Source organism: Nematostella vectensis, chromosome 2, assembly GCF_932526225.1.
Source record: "Nematostella vectensis chromosome 2, jaNemVect1.1, whole genome shotgun sequence".
Classification (NCBI taxonomy): Eukaryota; Metazoa; Cnidaria; class Anthozoa; order Actiniaria; family Edwardsiidae; genus Nematostella; species Nematostella vectensis.
The window spans coordinates 20,566,657-20,589,730 of NC_064035.1; the positions used below are offsets into that span (position 1 = coordinate 20,566,657).

Sequence of the window (23,074 nt, forward strand, 5' to 3'; positions counted from 1 at the left end):
TTGTGTGTTCAATGTATTTCAAGACAGGAACATATAAGACCTAAAAAAAGATACATTATCTTATTTAGCTCATATGGTTATAAGTTTTCGCCTTTTTGGGTTAAATTTGGTGTTCACAACATCCTCCTATTTCTACTGTATTCCTTTAGGGTTAAATATTTTCTAGACTAGCATGTGTCTTTTTTGGGGGAGTACCCCTCGGGTTTTCATTCTTGTATTCAACCGGTCTTCCTGTGTCTGGTCAGCGGTAGCTTGTTTAGCGCGAGCGTGCTTTTGGATGTTACGTTACGTAATCAACGATCAAAGGTGTGCTCTCTCTAGAAGCAAAGCATCCATTAAACATCAAGAATCATCATACGTTCGGAAAGTGTGTTGAAATCAAGAGAAATGGCCAGTGATGAACCGGCTGCCAAGCGAAGGAAGCAGGAAGTGACGGGTCCAAACAAAAGCGAGCTAGACGATATCGTGAAAACTTACAAAGACAAACGCATGTCTGTTTGTAATTCTGTTACCGATTTTAAATTTAACAAAAAGAGGGTCCGTATGCTGTCAAAGGAAGGTAGTATTTCTGGGGATCAGTGTGGCGGAGTGGTCTATTGGATGTGGAGAGACCAACGTGTTCAAGGTACATGAAATGTTTTCAGTCGGGGGGGGGGGGGGGGGGGGGGCTAACCTCTAATGCCTAGTGCACACTAGCAACATAACGACATGGGCGCGCACTATGTTTAGCCCGACATAACAACATGGGCATAATGACATAAAAGAAAAAACACGTTTTTTCGTCATTATGTCCATGTCGTTATGTCAAAGATACGAGTGCGCGCACCGATGTCGTTATGTTGTTATTTTGCTAGTGTGCACTAGGCATAAGACCACCGGATATCTACCAATAGCATAGCCTTTACAAGGGCCATGGCCTTTCCTTCCCCCTCCAAGTTTTTTTTCAGAATTTATAAGGAAATGGCCGTTCAAATATTTGAGTTGCTTGGAAAGATGTAGCCCAAGAATTCAGAAATCTGTGATATTTGCTTTAATTTCATGAGAAATAATTCATTATCTCAAACAGCATATCCTATGTAAGCAAGTTTCCAGGCCATGGGCCATTCAGATGTGCATGCACAAGGGGTGCATGCACCCCTCCTTTGTAGGCCAAAAAGTTTCTTATTAAGGAATCTTCAAATACTATGCTTTTCCCATATGATACCTATGACTGCGCACCTTCCTTCTCCGTTGCATCTCATTTGTACTGATTTTCACACAAATAGCCAAGGGATTTTTTTTGTTTTTTCACAGACAACTGGGCTTTGCTATATGCCCAGCGTCTTGCTCTAAAGCAGCAGGCTTCATTGCATGTGTGTTTCTGCCTACCTTCAAATTTCTTAGACGCCACTCTACGGCAGTACAACTTCATGATAAAGGGGCTACAAGAAGTTGAAAAGGTGAAAAAACGTTTTCGTGTAGTAGAAAGTACAGTATAATGTACTGTAGCAAATACATATTTTACTAGTACAGCGGTACAATATTTTCTTACTTGTGAGGATTATGGTTATAACACTGACATAAGGTATAAAAAAGACGATGGGGTGGGGGGGGGGGGGCAAAAGTTCCAAGAAAACCCATCAATTCATATACCTTTTATTAGTACTGTATTTGTAGTATGAGATAGACACCCTGGCTATAAGTTTCACAGTACCTCTGATGAATAAAGATGAAAGATGTTGATCCCGTAATTCTGTCATTTAATTGCAGGAGTTGAAGGAACTTGAAATCAGTTTTCATCTTCTTCTTGGGGATCCAGGCAAAGTACTGCCTGAGTTTGTAAAAAGTGCTGGTATTGGTGGAATTGTTGTTGACTTTTGTCCCCTCCGCCTGCCGACACAATGGGTGAATGATGTTGTAAAAGCTGTGCCTAAGGATGTTCCAGTCTGCCAGGTATTTCATTTTTTTGTTATTTGACATGATTTTTGCTTTTGCAATTGGGATTGCATTTTAAAGTGGATAACTTAGTTATTATCATACTGCAGGTTGACGCACATAATATTGTTCCTTGTTGGCATGCTTCACCTAAACTAGAATATGGAGCGAGAACTATAAGACCCAAGATACACAAGGTGTTGACAGAATTTTTGACAGAATTTCCCCCAGTCATTAAGCACTCTCATGTCTCTGGTGAAAAGACTAAGGTGAGTAACAACAAAGTTCCACACACCTGACCAACATGACGGAAAACCTGAAAATTTGCAATTTGCAAAACACAAATAACGTGAGGCCGAAATGCACATACAGTACCCAGATTTTGGCTTTTTAAGATATTTTTTCCTTGATCATCCTTGCCCTATGTACAGTATGGGGCTCAGAGACGAAAAGCCCAGCTGACTTAAAAAGGTTGTCCACCTTAAAAAGACACTTCAGATGTTCCAAATGTCATGTGACTTGCTATACATTCTCTTTCCCTGTGTGTGAAATATTAGGTGTGTGACAGACTGTTATTACAATGAACTGTTTGCGATGTGGTGTGAAATCAAATATGAAGCAATTTCTTCCTGAAACGTTTATATCTAATGAGTTATGTGACATTTGGAACATTGGAAATGCCTTTTTTTGTATATTATCTGTATATACTGTATGGTATATTTTTATAAAGCAATTGCTCCGTGGGTGGAGCCACACTGTACAGCTGTACCTGTATATGTAAACACTGTGCCTCAATTACAGTAACAATAAATTCATTTAAGAAACATAAAGGTTGATTTGAATATGGCTCCCGATCCCTGCAAGGTGTCCCTGCTGTATCTAACCTCATTTAGTACAGTAGGCTACAGTAGGCTATTTACTGGACATCATCCCTGGTGTGACATAAGGACAGTATAGTTCGCCTCCATTCTTGACGCAATGGCCAGGTGGTCTTTGGCCTGCCGGGTTTCCCTCTTCCTGCTGGTGTCTAATGCAGGGCAATCTTTGGTATCCGCTGTTGGTCCATGATGAGGACATGATCAAGCCCCTGTATCTGATCAGATTGACTACACTTCTGCTACTGGTCTTCTTGTAAAGCTAGAAGAGCCTGGTTTATTTGTAGTTAACGTAACCTAGCCCAATGTTTTCATAAACAGTTATCATGCTTACACACTATGTACTGTAACTCACAAATATAAATTTTAACTGCATGTTGAGGTATCTATGTACTGATTGTTGGTTAGTTGCAATGCCTTTTGACATGTTATACTGGTATTTAACATTAACATTATACTTTTACAAATGGCATATTTCTATTTACATTTTACTTTAACAAATGGCACATTTCTATTTACATTTTACTTTAACAAATGGCACATTTCTATAACATTTTACTTTTACAAATGGCACATTTCTATTTACATTTACATAACACTTTTACAAATGGAATATTTCTATTTACTTTTCATTTTTACAAATGGCATTATTCCTATATTTTAGACAACAGATTGGGATGCAGTGGATACCTTCATTGAGGTTGATCGATCAGTGGGCGAGGTAGATTGGGCAAAACCAGGCACAGCAGAGGGTCTCTTTATGTTGGAGTCTTTCTGCAAAGACCGATTAAAATACTTCCACTCCTCACGGAATGACCCAACTAAACGTGCTTTAAGCAATCTCTCGCCATGGTTCCACACAGGTTAGTTTACAGAAGAAAATATATAGATTTAGGCAATGCATATAGCCGATCTCCAAACGACCAAATCTTTGCTTTTTTTCGCATAATAATTTAAGAAATATTAAATATTATTATTATATTTCTGTTTTTGACGACGTCAACGATTTCACAGATCACGCGACCAACTTGTTATACTCCTATATTGGTGCACCCCCCTCGACACATGCATGACACATATCAAGTTTGGTTCTCATATTATGTTTCGTTTAGGAGATATAAATATATAGATATAACATCGGGAAAGTGACGTCATCGATGACGTTACGCATCACGTGACCATATCTTGGCACCGCACTTGAAATACATAACACCTCCCAAGTTTGGTTGTTATACAATGTTTCTTTCACGAGATATGAATGTTTTTATTTAGATTACGTCAGCATATTCTGCTTCTAGTGACGTCATTGATGACGTCACAATCACCTGACCATATTGGAGCACCCCCCTTGACACCAACATGACATCTACCGAGTTTGGTTGTGAAACAATGTTTCTTTCAAAATTGGCTGATTTTTGTTAGGTAATTGGCATTTTGATTTAACTTTCCAATTGTTATCTATTTGTATTTAAGGTCAGATAAGTCCTCAGCGAGCTATTCTTAGAGTTCGTGACTTCAGAAGCAAGTTTCGAGAGTCTGTTGAAAGTTTCATTGAAGAATGTATCATCCGACGTGAACTCTCTGACAATTTTTGCTACTATAACAACGAAAAATATGACAGTATTGAAGGAACAAATGAATGGGCGCGGAAAACTCTTAATGATCACGCAAAGGACAAACGTGAATATCTGTACGCGCGAGGAAAGCTGGAAAAAGCCCAAACGCACGATGACCTTTGGAATGCTGCACAGGTATGTAAGTAATGGACGTGTGGGTGGTCAGGTATACTCTATCATTACTTGATCAGTGTTTGCATCTGTGACTGTGATATTTTATCGACGTTCTTCTCACTTTTATAGAAAGCTGTGTTATCATTTAAAATATCGGATGGGACGGTGAGAAGGGGTATTCCACAACTCCGTCGATTCCTTTTTTTAATTGGTAACCGACACATTTTGTATTCCTGATTGGTCAACATATTGTGGTAAGAACGTGATTGGAAGCCATTCGTGTAGACCAATATAAATAGGTCATGGCTTTTTTATTTTGTAACATACCAGATGGACGTGAGCTCGTAGAATACCCTTGCGTCCTTTTCGGGTTTCCTGTGGTGTTTCGGGTTTCCTGTGGTTGATAATGTGACGTTTCCTAAAATATTCTCTGAGTTCGTCTTATCAGCCCTTCTAGCCTCACGGCAGACCACAGCAATCCCAAACAGAACGACAGAGACTTGGCTGACAGCTTTTTGTATTCTTTCAGCGACAGCTTGTACGTGAAGGCAAGCTTCACGGTTTTCTACGTATGTACTGGGCAAAGAAGATTCTCGAATGGACCGACTCGCCCGAAACGGCTCTAAGTGACGCGATCTACTTTAACGATAAATATGCACTCGATGGAATCGACCCCAATGGTTACGTAGGTAAATTGATGCAATCACTATTTTATTATCTCTATGTATTCACTACACCCATCTATAAAATCTTAGTCTCCTACACCACTGTCACGCCAAGCACTTGAGCTTTGTTGCGTGACCACCAACGACTACGCAGGAGATTACTGAATTGTCGTGATTAGTAATGCTCTGTGCTTTGTTTTTCATCGTCCTCTTGTACTTCGTATTCGTAAAAATGGCAACCGCTACAACACCAGGGGACGAAATAGACCCAAATTCAACCGGAATTCTGCGGAATGGTGGGTTACCTTTGGAAAAGACAAGTAAAATGGTGGTTTGGGTTGCCTTTGGTCCCGTCCAGGCATCAAACACCGTAAACGTTTTACCCAACATGCGTGATGATGATGTGTTGGGACAGTTAGCACCCACCAATGCTGGCGGGTGCTGGCGCAGTGCGTCATTGATGTTTTGACGGATTTTCCAGTCAACTTGAAAATCTTTAAAAAAAAACGTGTTTTTTTTTATTTTGGGGGAAATTTCATTTGAAAAGGTGCTTTGTAAGTCATGGAATTTAAAGTGCCCAAAAATATCGAAAATCGAAAATTTTCACCCTAAAAACATTTATTATTAAACCAAACTGCTAATTATCATATCTTTAAAAAAGTTTTCAGTAAAAGCGTTTGGAATTTTCAACGTTATTTTCGACTCAGGGGCAGCTGAAGGGGGGGGGGGGGGGCAGGGGGCACTTTTCTAAGCGGATGTTTCTTTAGATATATGTTAACGTTTTTTTAAACCAACGGGTTTCAATCGGTATATATTCAACCGACAACAAATTTGTTAAACAGTTTAAATTCCCCGCGTTCTTATAAATAGGATTTGGAACCACCACCCACCCCTCCCGGCCCCCCTGAAACCACCAACCACCCGTCCCCCTGAGACCACTACCAACACATTCCCCCAACTTTCCCCCCCCCCCCCCCCCAACCCCCACTTATGGGACCACCCCGTCTCATTCTGCTTTCATTTTTTTTTTTCAGGTTGTATGTGGTCGGTTTGTGGTATTCATGACCAAGGATGGGCCGAGAGACCAGTTTTCGGAAAAATCAGATACATGAACTACAAGGGCTGCCAGAGGAAATTTGCTGTGGCGGAATTTGTCAAGCGGTACAAGCCATGAACTACAAGCTATGCCAGGGGAAAATTGCTGTGGCGGTTGTGTCCAGCGTGATACCAGCCGTGAGTTAGGACTTATTTGTGGGTTCATGCTTGCAGACGTACGAAGCCCCCATTGGGTCGCTACGACTACGCCTTCAAGATCAAACGGTCCCATCTAAAGAGGACTCTGTCGGTTAAATATGAGTTGTTGCACATGTATACACAACACATACCCATTTGCATTTGCAAATGCTTTTTTGTCGTTCTTTGAAATGCATTTACACTTTGTGAACAGTTCAGACTTTGAATTATCACAACAGTATTTTCCCAACGTAGAAAACACTGATGATGAATTGGAGTATAGATAGTCATCTTAGAAAGCCCTATTTTGTTGTTCGTTTAGCGGATCCAGTTTCCTCCTGGGTTAATTTTTGTCCTGATCTTTGATTTCTTTTTTCTGATCTATCAGTTTTGCACGTTAGCAATTTGCTCGTTAACCTAAGATTTCATGAATAAATTTTATCCGTAAAAATGGTAGAAACCTACATTAAGCTGTCACTTGTCAAGGCCCCGAAGTTGGTCCCTTTTTTACCGTACTACTTTATGTAATAGGTACCGTACTATTATATGTAATAGGTACCGTACTACGATATGTAATAGGTACCGTACTACTATATTCTGTGATAGTCGGGTTCAAGATCAAAATCATTTTTTAACCCAAGAACTCAAACAAACAATGTTATACATTTTATATGCTATATACAGCACAATTGTCTCACTTCAATAAAATATGATACAAATGATACCTTAAGCCCCACTTATACTGGACCAGTCTTATTGCAAAACCCACTTATACTGGACCAGTCTTATTGCCAAACCCACTTATACTGGACCAGTCTTATTGCAAAACCCACTTATACTGGACCAGTCTTATTGCAAAACCCACTTATACTGGACCAGTCTTATTGCAAAACCCACTAATACTGGACAAGTCTTATTGCAAAACCCACTTATACTGGACCAGTCTTATTGCAAAACCCACTTATACTGGACCAGTCTTATTGCAAAACCCACTTATACTGGACCAGTCTTATTGCAAAACCCACTTATATTGGACCAGTCTTATTGCAAAACCCACTTATACTGGACCAGTCTTATTGCCAAACCCACTTATACTGGACCAGTCTTATTGCAAAACCCACTTATACTGGACCAGTCTTATTGCAAAACCCACTTATAATTGACCAGTCTTATTGCCAAACCCACTTATACTGGACCAGTCTTATTGCAAAACCCACTTATACTGGACCAGTCTTATTGCCAAACCCACTTATACTGGACCAGTCTTATTGCAAAACCCACTTATACTGGACCAGTCTTATTGCAAAACCCACTTATACTGGACCAGTCTTATTGCCAAACCCACTTATACTGGACCAGTCTTATTGCAAAACCCACTTATACTGGACCAGTCGTATTGCAAAACCCACTTATAATTGACCAGTCTTATTGCCAAACCCACTTATACTGGATCAGTCTTATTGCCAAACCCACTTATACTGGATCAGTCTTATTGCAAAACCCACTTATATTGGACCAGTCTTATTGCAAAACCCACTTATACTGGACAAGTCTTATTGCAAAACCCACTTATACTGGACCAGTCTTATTGCAAAACCCACTTATACTGGACCAGTCTTATTGCAAAACCCACTTATACTGGACAAGTCTTATTGCAAAACCCACTTATACTGGACCAGTCTTATTGCAAAACCCACTTATACTGGACCAGTCTTATTGCAAAACCCACTTATACTGGACCAGTCTTATTGCAAAACCCACTTATACTGGACAAGTCTTATTGCAAAACCCACTTATACTGGACCAGTCTTATTGCAAAACCCACTTATACTGAACCAGTCTTATTGCAAAACCCACTTATACTGGACCAGTCTTATTGCAAAACCCACTTATATTGGACCAGTCTTATTGCAAAACCCACTTATACTGGACCAGTCTAATTGCAAAACCCACTTATACTGGACCAGTCTTATTGCAAAACCCACTTATACTGGACCAGTCTTATTGCAAAACACACTTATACTGGACCAGTCTTATTGCAAAACCCACTTATACTGGACCAGTCTTATTGCAAAACCCACTTATACTGGACCAGTCTTATTGCAAAACCCACTTGTACTGGACCAGTCTTATTGCAAAACCCACTTATACTGGACCAGTCTTATTGCCAAACCCAATTATACTGGACCAGTCTTATTGCAAAGTTTCCGGGCATATGGGATGATAAGCTCAGCCAGTATATTCCTGTTTAGACCCGTTGAATCCCCATGAAGCTTAAACGGGTGTATAAACGGAAGATTGCTGCGAAAATTTTCCCATACCGAGATTGCGCTATCCCTTTTATCTCCATAACCATATTTTGTGCTCAAGAAAAGCCCTCCTCGAATCTGCACATTGGACAGATGGTCCAGAAAACACATGATGGTTGGTACAGCAGCTTCTAAAAAGACTTTATGCTTGAAGAAGACCGAGGATAGGTAGCTTAGTTTCTTTGCCAGGCGTCTAGGAATGTACCAAACATCAGCTCTGGATGTTGGTATCGAATCTCTTCCCCCACTATTGTTATAAAAGTTAGAAAAGCTTTGGTTGACCCATGAGAACGGAGAATTCCGTAGTTCATTAAAAGCATCGGCAGTTCTTGTAAGGATATTCGCCGTTCTCCACCAATGCCAATCTGTAGGTGTTGGACCTCAAAGTATCCCATTTTCGAATTTAACGTCGTCTCCAAACAACCACATCTTGTTTTTGTCTGTGCCTTTGACATTCCACCAAAGGAATAGGGCGTCGTCATGAATTTGCAAATACCCCTCGTAGTTCGAGTATAATCGGGCTGCCTTCGCAAGGCACTCGTAGCCCCAGTAGCCTTTCTCGTGACTGACTTGCATCACTTTGAACTTATCGTTCGCTTCCGGACCGCACACGATGATTCTGTCGAAGCCATTCTCGTAAAATGATCGAAGAAGCGGGAAACTTTCGTAATAAGGGTAGTGGTAAACAATTATAAGCGCGACAGTGTCAAAGTAAGGTCGAGAACAGTGATGATTCGATGACGTCCTTTCTTTGGGTATTTCGGAGACTCCTGAAAGAACAAAATAGAAACTTTGACAATAATATATGTTATGTGTTTGTCTGTCGGTCCAGTCCATCACGAGTCTAAGAAAAAATTACAAATATATGTATGAAATGTATGACAAAACAAAGTGTTTTTTTAAACAAACACCACATTTAAATTAAATAAAAGAATTTGTACGCATATATAACTTTTTTCCTAAATGCCATATTATAACACTGATTTGGGCAAGAAAGGTAAAGATAACACTCTCAAATTATTTTTTACACCCAAGGATTGTATAAATTAATAATTTTGGTTTCTTAAAAAATATTTGAGATACTAACATTAATTAAAAAGGGTGGTAGAGGTAAGGGGTGGGTCTAGCAATGTTCTGAGTTCGAAAAATATTGGTCATCCATTTCAATATTGAATTCCTTTTTCATTACATACGGGTAAAGATACATCATTTCTATGGGTGGAAACTCGGATCTCATTCGTGTGTTGAGAATCAGAGATACTTTTCTCCAAAATGCATCTTTCTTTTTCAAATCTTCTAAAATGATACATGTTGTATTTTTCTTCTCCAGTTAATCGAGTTCTCTCATACGTTCTTGGTTTCCGTACAATTCATTGATAAAGTAGAAGGTGTAACAAAATAAAGTCTTCAATTCGTCTAAGGTGTTCACCGATTTTGAGAGTGAATTTGGTTGCTCGGTCAGACTACCGGTTTCATGGATTTACCGTTTGGTAGCATCATGTGATAAGTTAAAGGTCTCTTACTGAAAAGGTTGAAATGCATCATCTGGGTAGTTTTTCGCAACGGAAGATCTATCATGGAACGTTTGACTATTGTTAAGAAGAGTTGCACAGGTTTTTTCTAGGTTTATCAATTACTTAAAACAGGAGAGAAGTTTAATAGTTTTTACCAAGATATTTCCACTGCATTTGATAATCGCTCTTCCTCGCCGGGAGTTCGAAAACTTGTCTGGGGGCGTTTCTCTAAATTACCGGTAATTACAGGGTCTGGTTACCGGGAGAGTTTTCGGGATAATTTTTCGGGCAAAGGAGCGTGTCTGAAAAATGAGTTCAACTACCATTTTAGCATTTTCAATGGGACAAAAAACGACGATTAAAAATGGTTTGTTCATTGGCGCGCGCAAATGAGAATATTTCTTTCATGAAAAGCACAATTACCTCATTAGGATCACTGATTCCATATGAAACTTTCGCGCTGTGTAGCCATTTAAGAAACAAGGTAGACTAAATAATAACAGCAATTTTTGGTGGGTCGTAGCTTTTGGGGTCACATGTTTTAGGTATTAGGTTTTTGGTCTTTGTTTTGTAGACACCACACTTTCCCACTTTCCTCCTCGACTGCAGCCGTAACATCATCCAAATCGATTAAATCGATTAAATTCTTCATCAGAAAAGTCCGAAAGATCGGATAAATCAAGCTCAAGATGGAAAGAGTTTTCGAAATCGCTAGCGTCTGCCATTTTTGCTTCTGCTTGTACCGTGTCTATTTTTTGCGTTGGCATGGCAATAAAGCTTCAACATCCGAATTTGCATAAAGGCCAAAATCAATTTAGAAAACTCAATTAACCGAAGCGAAACGAACATAGAATATGTGAAATCGCTTAATTTTTGCAGTTGCGATTCCATCTTACACTTACACTTCCCTGGTACCACAAAATAAGAACAAAATGGATAATCCTAACCATGACACACATAAGTAGTGTTGTGTATGAAAACTGTTTAGTAGTCTACAACGTACTTTTTGTTCTCAATAGACGTGCTATTATTTCTAGACAAAATTATTAGGCATCAGCTAGATCACTCTCGTACGTAGCCACATCCGACAATAAACGTCCGACATTACAGTTCTTGAAAATAGATATTTGGCGTAAAAAATAAGTCGCTCTTCTTCGCTGTCAGTGAGCTCCATTCTCGCAACGTGCTCACACTGTCGAAAGTCAGTATTGGTGTATAATTATTTCAGTTGTGAGCTAAATGATAATCTTGATCCGTTATTTAGATAGACAACTCTAAAAATACTGTGGTCCAGTTGCTGATATCATGGCATTTTCAAAAGAAATTATACGCGACGACTTTTACTAGCGAAAAGATTATGGTTTTTCCTTGCTCTTAAAAAATGCTAAAATTCGATTATAATTAACATATCAGACCAATCGTAACAGTCACGAATCACTCGTTATTGAAAGTCTCCGAAGCCAAAATAGATTTGCATACTGAGACGTAGTACCAGGCAAGTTATATGACCAACGTTTTCTCTACTACGCTCCCACTTGTCGAGGAATTCATATATTAGCTAACTTAGCAAATTAACTTACTAGTACTAGTAAATGAAATTGGGGGCGAGAAAGTTTAGTGGTATTATTTTGAAATTTTATAGAATTTTTAATTTTTTTTTAGAAAAAACATACTAGTAAACAAAATTTCGGGGCGAGAAAGCAATCTGACAAATCGCCCCGAGATTTGGTTTACTAGTATAATAATAACTATACTATTAAATAAAATTACGGGGCGTAAAGCAAAAACGACAACTCGCCCCGAGATTTGGTTTACTAGTAGTAAGTAATTATGATACCGATAAATTAGGGGCGTAAAGCAAAAACGACAACTCGCCCCGAGATTTGGTTTACTAAGAGTAAATAATTATGATACCGATAAATTACGGGGCGTAAAGCAAAAACGACAACTCGCACCGAGATTTGGTTTACTAGTAATGAGTAATTATGATACCGATAAATTACGGGGCGTAAAGCAAAAACGACAACCCGCACCGAGATTTGGTTTACTAGTAGTAAGTAATTATGATACCGATAAATTACGGGGCGTAAAGCAAAAACGACAACTCGCACCGAGATTTGGTTTACTAGTAGTAAGTAATTATGATACCGATAAATTACGGGGCGTAAAGCAAAAACGACAACTCGCACCGAGATTTGGTTTATTATTACCAAGAAATTACGGGGCGCAAAGCAAAAATGACAACTCGCCCAGAGATTTGGTTTACTAGTAGTAAGTAATTATGATACCGATAAATAACGGGGCGTAAAGCAAAAACGACAACACGCACGGAGATTTGGTTTACTAGTAGTAAGTAATTATGATACCGATAAATTACGGGGCGTAAAGCAAAAACGACAACTCGTCCCGAGATTTGGTTTATTAGTAGTATGTAATTATGATACCGATAAATTACGGGGCGTAAAGCAAAAACGACAACTCGCCCCGAGATTTGGTTTACTAGTAGTAAGTAATTATGATACCGATAAATTACGGGGCGTAAAGCAAAAACGACAACTCGCCCCGAGATTTGGTTTACTAGTAGTAAGTAATTATGATACCGATAAATTACGGGGCGTAAAGCAAAAACGACAACTCGCCCCGAGATTTGGTTTACTAGTAGTAAGTAATTATGATACCGATTAATTACGGGGCGTAAAGCAAAAACGACAACTCGCCCCGAGATTTAGTTTACTAGTAGTAAGTAATTATGATACCGATAAATTACGGGGCGTAAAGCAAAAACGACAACTCGCCCCGAGATTTGGTTTACTAGTAGTAAGTAATTATGATACCGATAAATTACGGGGCGTAAAGCAAAAACGACAACTCGCCCCGAGATTTGGTTTACTAAGAGTAAGTAATTATGATACCGATAAATTACGGGGCGTAAAGCAAAAACGACAACTCGCACCGAGATTTGGTTTACTAGTAATGAGTAATTATGATACCGATAAATTACGGGGCGTAAAGCAAAAACGACAACCCGCACCGAGATTTGGTTTACTAGTAGTAAGTAATTATGATACCGATAAATTACGGGGCGTAAAGCAAAAACGACAACTCGCACCGAAATTTGGTTTACTAGTAATAAGTAATTATGATACCGATAAATTACGGGGCGTAAAGCAAAAACGACAACTCGTCCCGAGATTTGGTTTATTAGTAGTATGTAATTATGATACCGATAAATTACGGGGCGTAAAGCAAAAACGACAACTCGCCCCGAGATTTGGTTTACTAGTAGTAAGTAATTATGATACCGATAAATTACGGGGCGTAAAGCAAAAACGACAACTCGCCCCGAGATTTGGTTTACTGGTGATAAGTAATTATAATACCGATAAATTACGGGGCGTAAAGCAAATACGACAACACGCCCCGAGATTTGGTTTACTAGTAGTAAGTTATTATGATACCGATAAATACCGGGGCGTAAAGCAAAAACGACAACACGCCCCGAGATTTGGTTTACTAGTAGTAAGTATTTATGATACCGATAAATACCGGGGCGTAAAGCAAAAACGACAACACGCCCCGAGATTTGGTTTACTAGTAGTAAGTATTTATGATACCGATAAATACCGGGGCGTAAAGCAAAAACGACAACTCGTCCCGAGATTTGGTTTATTAGTAGTAAGTAATTATGATACCGATAAATTACGGGGCGTAAAGCAAAAACGACAACTCGCCCCGAGATTTGGTTTACTAGTAGTAAGTAATTATGATACCGATAAATTACGGGGCGTAAAGCAAAAACGACAACTCGCCCCGAGATTTGGTTTACTGGTGATAAGTAATTATAATACCGATAAATTACGGGGCGTAAAGCAAATACGACAACACGCCCCGAGATTTGGCTTACTAGTAGTAAGTAATTATGATACCGATATATTACGTCGCGTTAAGCAAATACGACAACACGCCCCGAGATTTGGTTTACTACTAGTAAGTAATTATGATACCGATAAATTACGGGGCGTAAAGCAAAAACGACAACACGCCCCGAGATTTGGTTTACTAGTAGTAAGTAATTATGATACCGATAAATACCGGGGCGTAAAGCAAAAACAACAACACGCCCCGAGATTTGGTTTACTAGTAGTAAGTAATTATGATACCGATAAATTACGGGGCGTAAAGCAAAAACGACAACACGTCCAGAGATTTGGCTTACTAGTAGTAAGTAATTATGATACCGATAAATTACGGGGCGTAAAGCAAAAACGACAACTCGCCCCGAGATTTGGCTTACTAGTAGTAAGTAATTATGATACCGATAAATTACGGGGCGTAAAGCAAAAACGATAACTCGCCCCGAGATTTGGTTTACTATTACCAAGAAATTACGGGGCGTAAAGCAAAAATGACAACACGCCCCGAGATTTGGTTTACTAGTAGTAAGTAATTATGATACCGATAAATTACGGGGCGTAAAGCAAATACGACAACACGCCCCGAGATTTGGTTTACTAGTAGTAAGTAATTATGATACCGATAAATTACGGGGCGTAAAGCAAAAATGACAACTCGCCCAGAGATTTGGTTTACTAGTAGTAAGTAATTATAATACCGATAAATTACGGGGCGTAAAGCAAAAACGACAACACGCCCCGAGATTTGGTTTACTAGTAGTAAGTAATTATAATACCGATAAATTACGGGGCGTAAAGAAAAAACGACAACTCGCCCCGAGATTTGGCTTACTAGTAGTAAGTAATTATGATACCGATAAATTACGGGGCGTAAAGCAAAAACGACAACTCGCCCCGAGATTTGGTTTACTATTACCAAGAAATTACGGGGCGTAAAGCAAAAATGACAACACGCCCCGAGATTTGGTTTACTAGTAGTAAGTAATTATGATACCGATAAATTACGGGGCGTAAAGCAAATACGACAACACGCCCCGAGATTTGGTTTACTAGTAGTAAGTAATTATGATACCGATAAATTACGGGGCGTAAAGCAAAAACGACAACTCGTCCCGAGATTTGGTTTATTAGTAGTATGTAATTATGATACCGATAAATTACGGGGCGTAAAGCAAAAACGACAACTCGCCCCGAGATTTGGTTTACTAGTAGTAAGTAATTATGATACCGATAAATTACGGGGCGTAAAGCAAAAACGACAACTCGCCCCGAGATTTGGTTTACTAGTAGTAAGTAATTATGATACCGATAAATTACGGGGCGTAAAGCAAAAACGACAACTCGCCCCGAGATTTGGTTTACTAGTAGTAAGTAATTATAATACCGATAAATTACGGTGCGTAAAGAAAAACCGACAACTCGCCCCGAGATTTGGTTGGGGGGGGGGGAGGGGCCAGGGGGTTTCAGAGAAACTAGTGGGAGGCGCGAATCGCCCTTCCGGGCCTCCCAGCCCCGTCTCCCGTCTTAGGCCTGGGAAGCGCGAATCGCCCCTCCGGGCCTCCCAGCCCCGTCTCTATATATCAGGCAGATAATGCTTCACGTACATAAACAATCAGCAATTGCTAATGTAGGCCAAATCGATTTCACGTACATAAGCTTTTGGCAATTGCTAATATAGGCCGGGCCCGTTCCGCGTAAATAAGGTCGGGGCGAAAAAGCGCATGGATAAATCTACGCAAAACCTACGGAGCGCGGAATAACCGTTTTTCGGCCGTAAATTCAAAGCCGCTGACGTGGCGTTTAAACCTGAGTTCTACTCGAACACCTCGCTCCCGAACTTCTCGCGAATTTCTCGCAGCCTCTTTTTCGTCTTTTCGCGTGCCTCCAGGGAGGGCCCTTTCCCGCTTTTTTTATCACGCGGTGCGAGGCCGTGTCGAGCTCTGATAGCGGCCTTGAGCGCGTAGTATCTCTCTTGTTCCTGAAGTATTAGCCGAAACTCTTCGTCCGAGATATGCCCGTCCTGCAGAGCCTTAGAGACCAGCTCGCTGATCGAGTTTTTCTTACTCTCCGCTAAAACCATCGTGTCTTCGTGTTTAGCCACCTTGGTCGTAAGACCCCTGGAGTGTCACATATTTTCTGGAGTCGGAAGCTTTGCACGTCGCCGCCGATGCCTGCCGGAGCGGTAGGCGTCGTGTGCGTTTGCGGGCAAGTCGGGGGGTAGGCGCTGGGAAGCGAGGGGTATATGGCACCGCTGCTAACGTCGCTGTTTGCCATGCTTGTTATGTCGGACCTAGGTTAGCTCTAATACGAGGCGAACAGGCTTGCCCTTAAAGTTCACCCGTCTACCGCGGTCATCAGTGATCCATATTCGGAGACAAACTCAGAGGAAGATGCTGCGACACAAACGGGGATGTCGGGTCCATAGACGACTTTCTCGTGCGGCCTCCCGCGGGTTTCTAGGCAAGCGAGAACGTTTGAAGGCTCGTCTAAGGCGAGGCATTGCGTGCGGTCTACGATATCGCAGAAGATGTAGAGGGCCTCTATTTTCGGCAAAGTCACCTTAAGTGGGGGCTCCCCCAAGGGCAGTGCGAGGCCCGCCCCCCCAACTGATCGTCTTTAGCCTCTAGGCCAAATAGTGCGCAAAGCTCGGCATTCAGGAACGCAACGCCTTTGGACACGAGCGCGATCTTCCCGGTGAGGGGATCCAGCTTCGCGGTCAGAATCTGGCTTTTAGCGTGGTTGATCGTTTCCACGATGGACTCGGCCGTGTGGTGCCCGGCTGGCAGAGTAGCGATGGGCGGGAGGGAGGCTATAGTCGTTATCTGATCGAGATTGTACTCAACTTTGCGGTCTGGTGCGCAACCGCCGGATGCGGGGTGTCCCTAACCGACCCCGCTTTCGCCACGCTCCCCTCTGTCATCAGGGGATTTCTAAGGTTTCACGTCTACTTTACCACCCGGAGGATACTCTACGAGCTCGGCGCCCCCCTGCCTGGCGACAGCCCGTTCACGCAAAAAGGTAACCCCTACAAGAAGGCCGCTTTCGAGCGTCTATGTATAGAGTTCGGTTTGCCGCGTAAGCCGGACTTCCGATGGAAAGGCGGGCGGAACCACGGGCTAGGCGATGTGTTTGTGTTCTACCCGGGGGAGGGGTATCGCAACGTGCACGTGATTCGTGGCTACGACACGGCGGCGGACGAGTACCCGAGCCACCTCAATCTGTTTAGCGACGAAGGTGGGACGTACAATAGTGGAAAGCAGGTTGGTTACATACGCAACGACGACCACGGGGGCGTGCAATATAGCTGGTTTGCGCCTCCCAAAGGTGAGGGGCTGACAAAAGCAGGGCTAGGAAGACTCGATCGCTCGTTCGAGGCGTTCGTCTACACAGTGCTTGGCGCGCAGGTAAACGTCCGTTCCTCTATCGCGGGGGCCGGTGGGCCGGCCATGGAGGTGCAGGCGGAGTTCACGAAGCTGCTTGAAGACGCGATCATAGCAAACGACATCGGTCAAAGCGTGCAAAGGTACCAGTTAGCCGTGCAGGAGGCCAAGGTGAGACTGAGTCTTGCGATCGCACCAGGAGTGTGGCTGATGCCGAGCGATCTGGTGATAAACACGCAAAGCGTCGTGGGGTACAACAATAAGCTGCAGAAAGCCACGGACTCCATGACGCTCGGCGCAAACGCGATCAACACCGAGACAAAGCCAGTCGGTGCTCATAACATGGCCGGTGGGCATCTTAGGGTGCAACACGTGACTGACACTGGGATCGACCGCGTGCCGTCCCGGCGGCAAAGCAAGGATTCCGCCCCTGCGAAAGTGCACGCAGAGGGCGCGGCCCCTGCCCCCTCTCCACGTACGCACGCTGCGCATAGCATGAATGCCGCCGGAACGGGCGAAAAAAGTGACCACACCGCCCTCAAGGCGGGGTTGTCGGCACTCGCGGTGGCCGCGGCGTATTACTTGTTCCGATGACTGCTTTGCATTCGGCGGACCAAGAACGCGGCTACGGCTAGAATGAGCAGCCACGCATTTTCGCCAAGGAATTTCACCGCTTCTCCTGCAGCCTTAAACACGAAGTTTGTGATGCTGCCTACTAGCCCGGGGAGAAGCTCGCCTAGCTTTTTCCCGATGGCCTTAAGCCCGTTACCGACCCCTCTGGCCACGGAGGGGAGCGACTTGCCGAGCGACGTCACAATGGCAGCGATCGTCGTCGCTACGGCCAACCCGATGGCGGTGACGGTAAAGCCGTACTTTTTGAAGATGGCTTTGATGCGGTCTCTTAGCGGCTTTTGGTTCTCGAGCTCTCGGTTTTCGCGTTCTAGTTCGTCAATCTCGGACAGCCTCTCCTCGTTGCGCTCACGGGCCTCTTGGCGGCTACTCTCTGACGTGTTAGGGTCGTCGATGGTCTCCCTGTCTGTGGCTACCACCCCCTGCAGCTCTTGGACCCGTTCTGTGTTTTCCTGGATGACCGCGTCTATCTCTGCCACGGACCCCATCGCCAGCTTGAAGCCTTTCAGATCTGCAACGTCCTGTCGGACGCCCCCGTCCGCGTTGAACAGCTGTCTCGCTTTAGACCAGCCTCCTTTGCCGAGGTTGCGAACCTGTATTAGCGTCTTTCCCCTCCGGTCTGACTGGAACCGTATCAGATTCTCGTTAAGGTCTGGGTATTAATCCCTGAGGGACTGGAGTCTTGTCGCTGCACCCTCTGTGATGAACGAGGTTTCAGCGCTTGCCGTTCCGGCGGTTTGCGTTGCGCTTCGCGTAGCCATGCTATGCGCAGCATGCGTACGCGACGACGTGCTCGTCATTGGGATCGACTCCCCATCGTCGGGGTCAAACGGGATAAGGGGCGTCGTCTCGTCGTCCCCCGCCCCGCGATCGGCGGACGCACCCGGCAAGGTATCGTCAATGTCAACGTCAACATCACCCATGATGCGTGCGCATAACTCGTGCTATGCTATTTTAGACATGTCTAACAGTCCGCACCATAGCCACGCGGCTTCGTACTTTATGTATACATAGTACATATACGTATACGATGTCAGTCAGCGATAAACTCGACCCCCAGCGAACACCCAGAACTCCTCTGGGGTTGAAAGCCGAGAGAACTGTTCACCGGGTCACTCTCAACCCGTCGACGGCCTCCCCAGGCGAGACGCTATATGTGGCGGTCCCAAAGCTATCGGAAGGCGTCACGCTCGTGCCTGGCTCCTTGAGGGTCGGTCTCGATCTCTCCGTCTCAGGCCATGCAAATAATACCGTCGTGAACAACGTCGGCCGAAATCTCGTGAGCCGCCTTAAAAGCACGTTTGCAGGAGAAACGCTCCAGGACACCAACCGCTACGACGTCTTCACGACGTATGAGGAGCTTTACCTGTCCAAGGTCGAGAGAGAGGACCGCCTGGAGCAGGGCATACAGTCAGAAAACATGCGCAAGCTTCGCTCCAAGGCTGGCGATAAAGCGACCAGTAACTCCAAGGAAAACCCTCTAAACGCCGCCCACGGGGCGAGGTACACCATCCCGCTAGACCATTCTCTGCTGACGGACCACGGCGTGCTGTACCCAAGGGCGCTCTCCGAGGCGCTGCTCTTCGAGATCACGTTCGCAGCGGTTGACCAGGTAGTAGTCGGAAGCGATGCTACCAAATTATCCTATGGCATCAAAAATCTAGAGCTGGAGTACGAAAGCCTGAGGGACGACAACCTCGCCCGGTCTGCAGCCGCCGCCTACCAAAACGGCACGACGTTCTTCTACGAGCAAGTGAACCTTCACAAGACCTTCGTGATTAGCAAAGGGACGGACAGCATTATCAACGAGAGTGTCAACCTGCCGCGAAGGTCTATGAGTGGTCTGTTGCTCCTCTTTGTGGAGCCATACACGGCAGGGGCTCGCGACTCTGAGAAGTTCGTGTACCCCGACATCAAGAGCGTTCGCGTTACAATCGACGGCATGCCAAACAAGGTCTTCAGCCAGGGCCTGCGCCCCACGGATTTCTGGAGGGAGGCGAAAAGGCGGTTCGTCCGCCCCTCCCCGGGGGGGCACAGCGGAGCGCCTGCCGCCCCGGCAATCGGCCCCGATTCGTTCTATGGCGATAACATGTTTGCTCTGTGGATCGACCTTCGAACGACGGACGACAGTGCTATCCATTGAGGTGGTCTCCGGTTGGTCAATACCCGCGACGGTGTGCACCTCGAGATAAAACGCACGGCAAGCGGCACGGGTACCGTAAACTGTCACGTGTTTGTGGTGGCCGACGCCCAAATGAACCTTATGAACGGACAGCTAGAGTCCATACAATACTGAGCACATACGCCGGAGCGTGTTTCTGCGCGAAGCGGTATGGACCCGAAAAACATCCCATTTAACGCTCTCATCGTGGGCCCGACGTCATGCGGGAAGACCCAATTCGTAGTGGACCGGCTGCGCGGCCCTTTCTGGGGCAAGTTTGACTACATCGTACTCATGTGCCCTACCTTTGTCTACAACAAAACATACGACGGCTTCGGCGAGGGCGACAATCGTCTGTTTGTCATCGCACCTGAGGCGGGTCAGATCGACATACTGCTGAGGTTTGTCTCCGCTCTCTTCGAAGGTACGAATACGCTAATCATACTCGACGATTGTGCGGCCTCGAAAGACGTAAAAAGGCGCTCTGACCAGCTCGTCAACTTGGCGTTCAGCGCGCGCCACGTGGGTATCAGCGTATGGGTGATCACGCAGCAGCTCACCAGCATCACGAAGCCGTTCCGTGAGAACATCGCGGCCTTGGTGGTCTTCGATACCCCGAGCAAGGCGGACATGAAAGCTATCCTGCATGACTACGGCACGGAGCTCTCAGAAGAGAAGATCAAAGAGTACATGGAGGCCCTCAAGAAGAAAAAGTTCTCGAAGTTAGAGTTTTGCTTGCGTCACCCTTATACCATCGCCCTAGTTGAACGGTAACCACCGCCCTAGGACATAACGTGTGTGTGCACACATATACGTGCGTACATACGTAATCACACGTGTTGCAACTTAGCCACGGCATGCTGAGCGACGAATACTTTGAGAGTCTTCTTGAGGAGGGCGCCGCCGGCCTCCAAGCCGTCGAGTCGTTGGGCTGCTCGACGCAGCCTGCCGGAACGGCAACCGGAGTTGAGCAGACTGAGATAGCAGACTCGAGGGAGAAACCCGCGATTCTCGTAGCCTCGGGGAAGTCGAGAGAAATGGCAGGCAAGGCCCTGACTCACGACGACGTCAAACGCATGAGCGCCGAGGAGGTGAGGAAGTACGAGAAGCGATACGAGACCGCTCTAGCCAGCCGGACTACAGACGCCCTGGCAGACAGCTTTCTGAAGCTTGCGACCAAGCTAGTAGGCATGGCGCTGCCGATAGACAGTGTGGTCGATCTTCACAATGACCTAGTGTCCAACTACATCATCAACAACGAGCTCTGCACATTGTGCGGAAGCCTGTCTCTACGCTGCGGTCGTTTGATGGCTTTAGCCGTCGGGGCGTTACACGTAGCACGTCATGTGAACACCGCCGGAACGGCAAGCGCTGACACGCGGTGTCAACACGAGTTAGCAGTCGCGGACTCACCAGTGGTTTGCCTGCCGGAACAGCAAACGCACAGTGGCGAGTCTGCCACTCCAGAGCAGACGTTCATTTGAAAGTTTGACACTTCTTCTACCGCTTGGTACCAAGTAATTGACACCGCGTGTCAACACAAATGGAGGAACCTCAAGGAAGTACTAGTGCCCAGCCTGCCGGTACGTCAGCGGAACCTGACAAACAAGCTGCTGATGAGCATAATCAAGAACCTGCACGTACGCCTTCGGCGTTGGCGAAGAGAATCACGAGCCCCGAACCACCCGCGACCCGACCTAAACACCCTAAGCGAGTTGAAGCCGGAAGGCGCTTGGCAAAGTGGAACCGAATTAACAGAGCGAAGAAAGAGACACTTCGTGTCGTGCAGTCGCCGGTGACCCCGGGGCCGAGCGAGCCGCAGGGACGCGAGGGCTTGCGCGCCGACGATGCCTTCGGCATCACACACACACCAGCCCCGGAAAGCAACTCTGCCTGGTCGGCTAGCTCGGTTATCGGGGTCGCTGGTCTTCTAGTGTCATTGTTCGGCCTCTACACACGTAGGCGGGAGCTAGCTGCCGCGTTCACTCGCACACCAGCTGTTAACCAGCAAGCTACCGATCCGCATGGTACCGATCCGCATGCTACCGAAGGTACCGACGACGTGATTCCGCCCGCAAGGCCGCCGCTGGCGGCCGCACAGCAGACCAAGGATCGCGTTCCGGCGACAGCGCTTCGCGCTCCCGGACAATGCAAATCTCGGCTATTATCCATGGAGTAAGCAGACATTTACACACGAGGGCCCCACCCATATCCGCACGTCCGTGCATACGCATATATAATGTCGACGATGAGAGCCCTGCCTTAGCTGAGAAGGAGAGGCACGACAAGGCCCTAGAGAAATACCAACAAGACTATGGACGCTACCAACAGCGGCGACAAAAAATCCTCGATTGGCAAGCTCAAAGTCGCGAGAGAGGGTCCCTCGCAAAGCAGAACTTCACCGACACCGACTACGTGCTCAAACTCTACAACCAGACCCGGCCGAAACAATCCCTGGAGTCGATGCGAGCCCCCGAGCTGTCCGACTACTACATCCCCAGCAAAACGCAGAAGAACGCCGAGTTGGCGTACATTGGCGCCGGCGCTCTTGCCATCGGCTACGCAGCTAGCCGCTTGCTGTGATGCAGCTGCCGTTCCGGCGCTGCATCTAGGCAGCCTTTTTCCATGCTGCGCATAAGATGATTGCAGACCGACCTCAGAAAGACCGAGCGCTCCGCGCAGCAGTGCGTATGCACGTACGCCAAAGGCGTAGCAGACGACAACCGCCTGTTGGAGACTGATACATGCG

General features: G+C 45.1%; 2 protein-coding genes across 3 annotated transcripts; one reads left to right on the plus strand and one right to left on the minus strand.

Annotated features, from left to right (window-relative positions):
• Positions 1-260: 260 nt before the first annotated feature.
• Positions 261-7,141, plus strand: LOC5516123 (deoxyribodipyrimidine photo-lyase). Of its 2 annotated transcripts, XR_007307069.1 has the most exons (9): positions 261-625; positions 1,294-1,439; positions 1,750-1,932; positions 2,025-2,183; positions 3,454-3,652; positions 4,263-4,540; positions 5,049-5,208; positions 6,219-6,911; positions 6,949-7,141. XR_007307069.1 is itself a non-coding variant. In XM_048724081.1 (8 exons), the coding sequence occupies exons 1-8, from the start codon at positions 388-390 to the stop codon at positions 6,356-6,358; spliced, it is 1,503 nt and encodes a 500-aa protein (XP_048580038.1). In that variant the 5' UTR covers positions 261-387; the 3' UTR covers positions 6,359-7,141. The 2 variants fall into 2 exon arrangements, 1 of the variants encoding a protein (XP_048580038.1); XM_048724081.1 differs by having other exon boundaries at positions 6,219-7,141.
• Positions 7,071-11,005, minus strand: LOC5516122. The gene is given in 2 exon segments (XM_048724082.1): positions 7,071-9,496; positions 10,664-11,005. A coding segment is annotated over 1 exon segment (708 nt). The 5' UTR covers positions 9,303-9,496; positions 10,664-11,005; the 3' UTR covers positions 7,071-8,594.
• Between the last annotated feature and the right edge of the window lie 12,069 nt (positions 11,006-23,074).

Coding starts and splice junctions, on each gene's coding strand:
- LOC5516123 (XM_048724081.1), top strand. CDS start 388: ATGGCCAGTGATGAACCGGCTGCCAAGCGAAGGAAGCAGGAAGTGACG. Junction 1,440..1,749: donor GGCTACAAGAAGTTGAAAAG/GTGAAAAAACGT, acceptor ATTTAATTGCAG/GAGTTGAAGGAACTTGAAAT. Junction 4,541..5,048: donor ACCTTTGGAATGCTGCACAG/GTATGTAAGTAA, acceptor GTATTCTTTCAG/CGACAGCTTGTACGTGAAGG.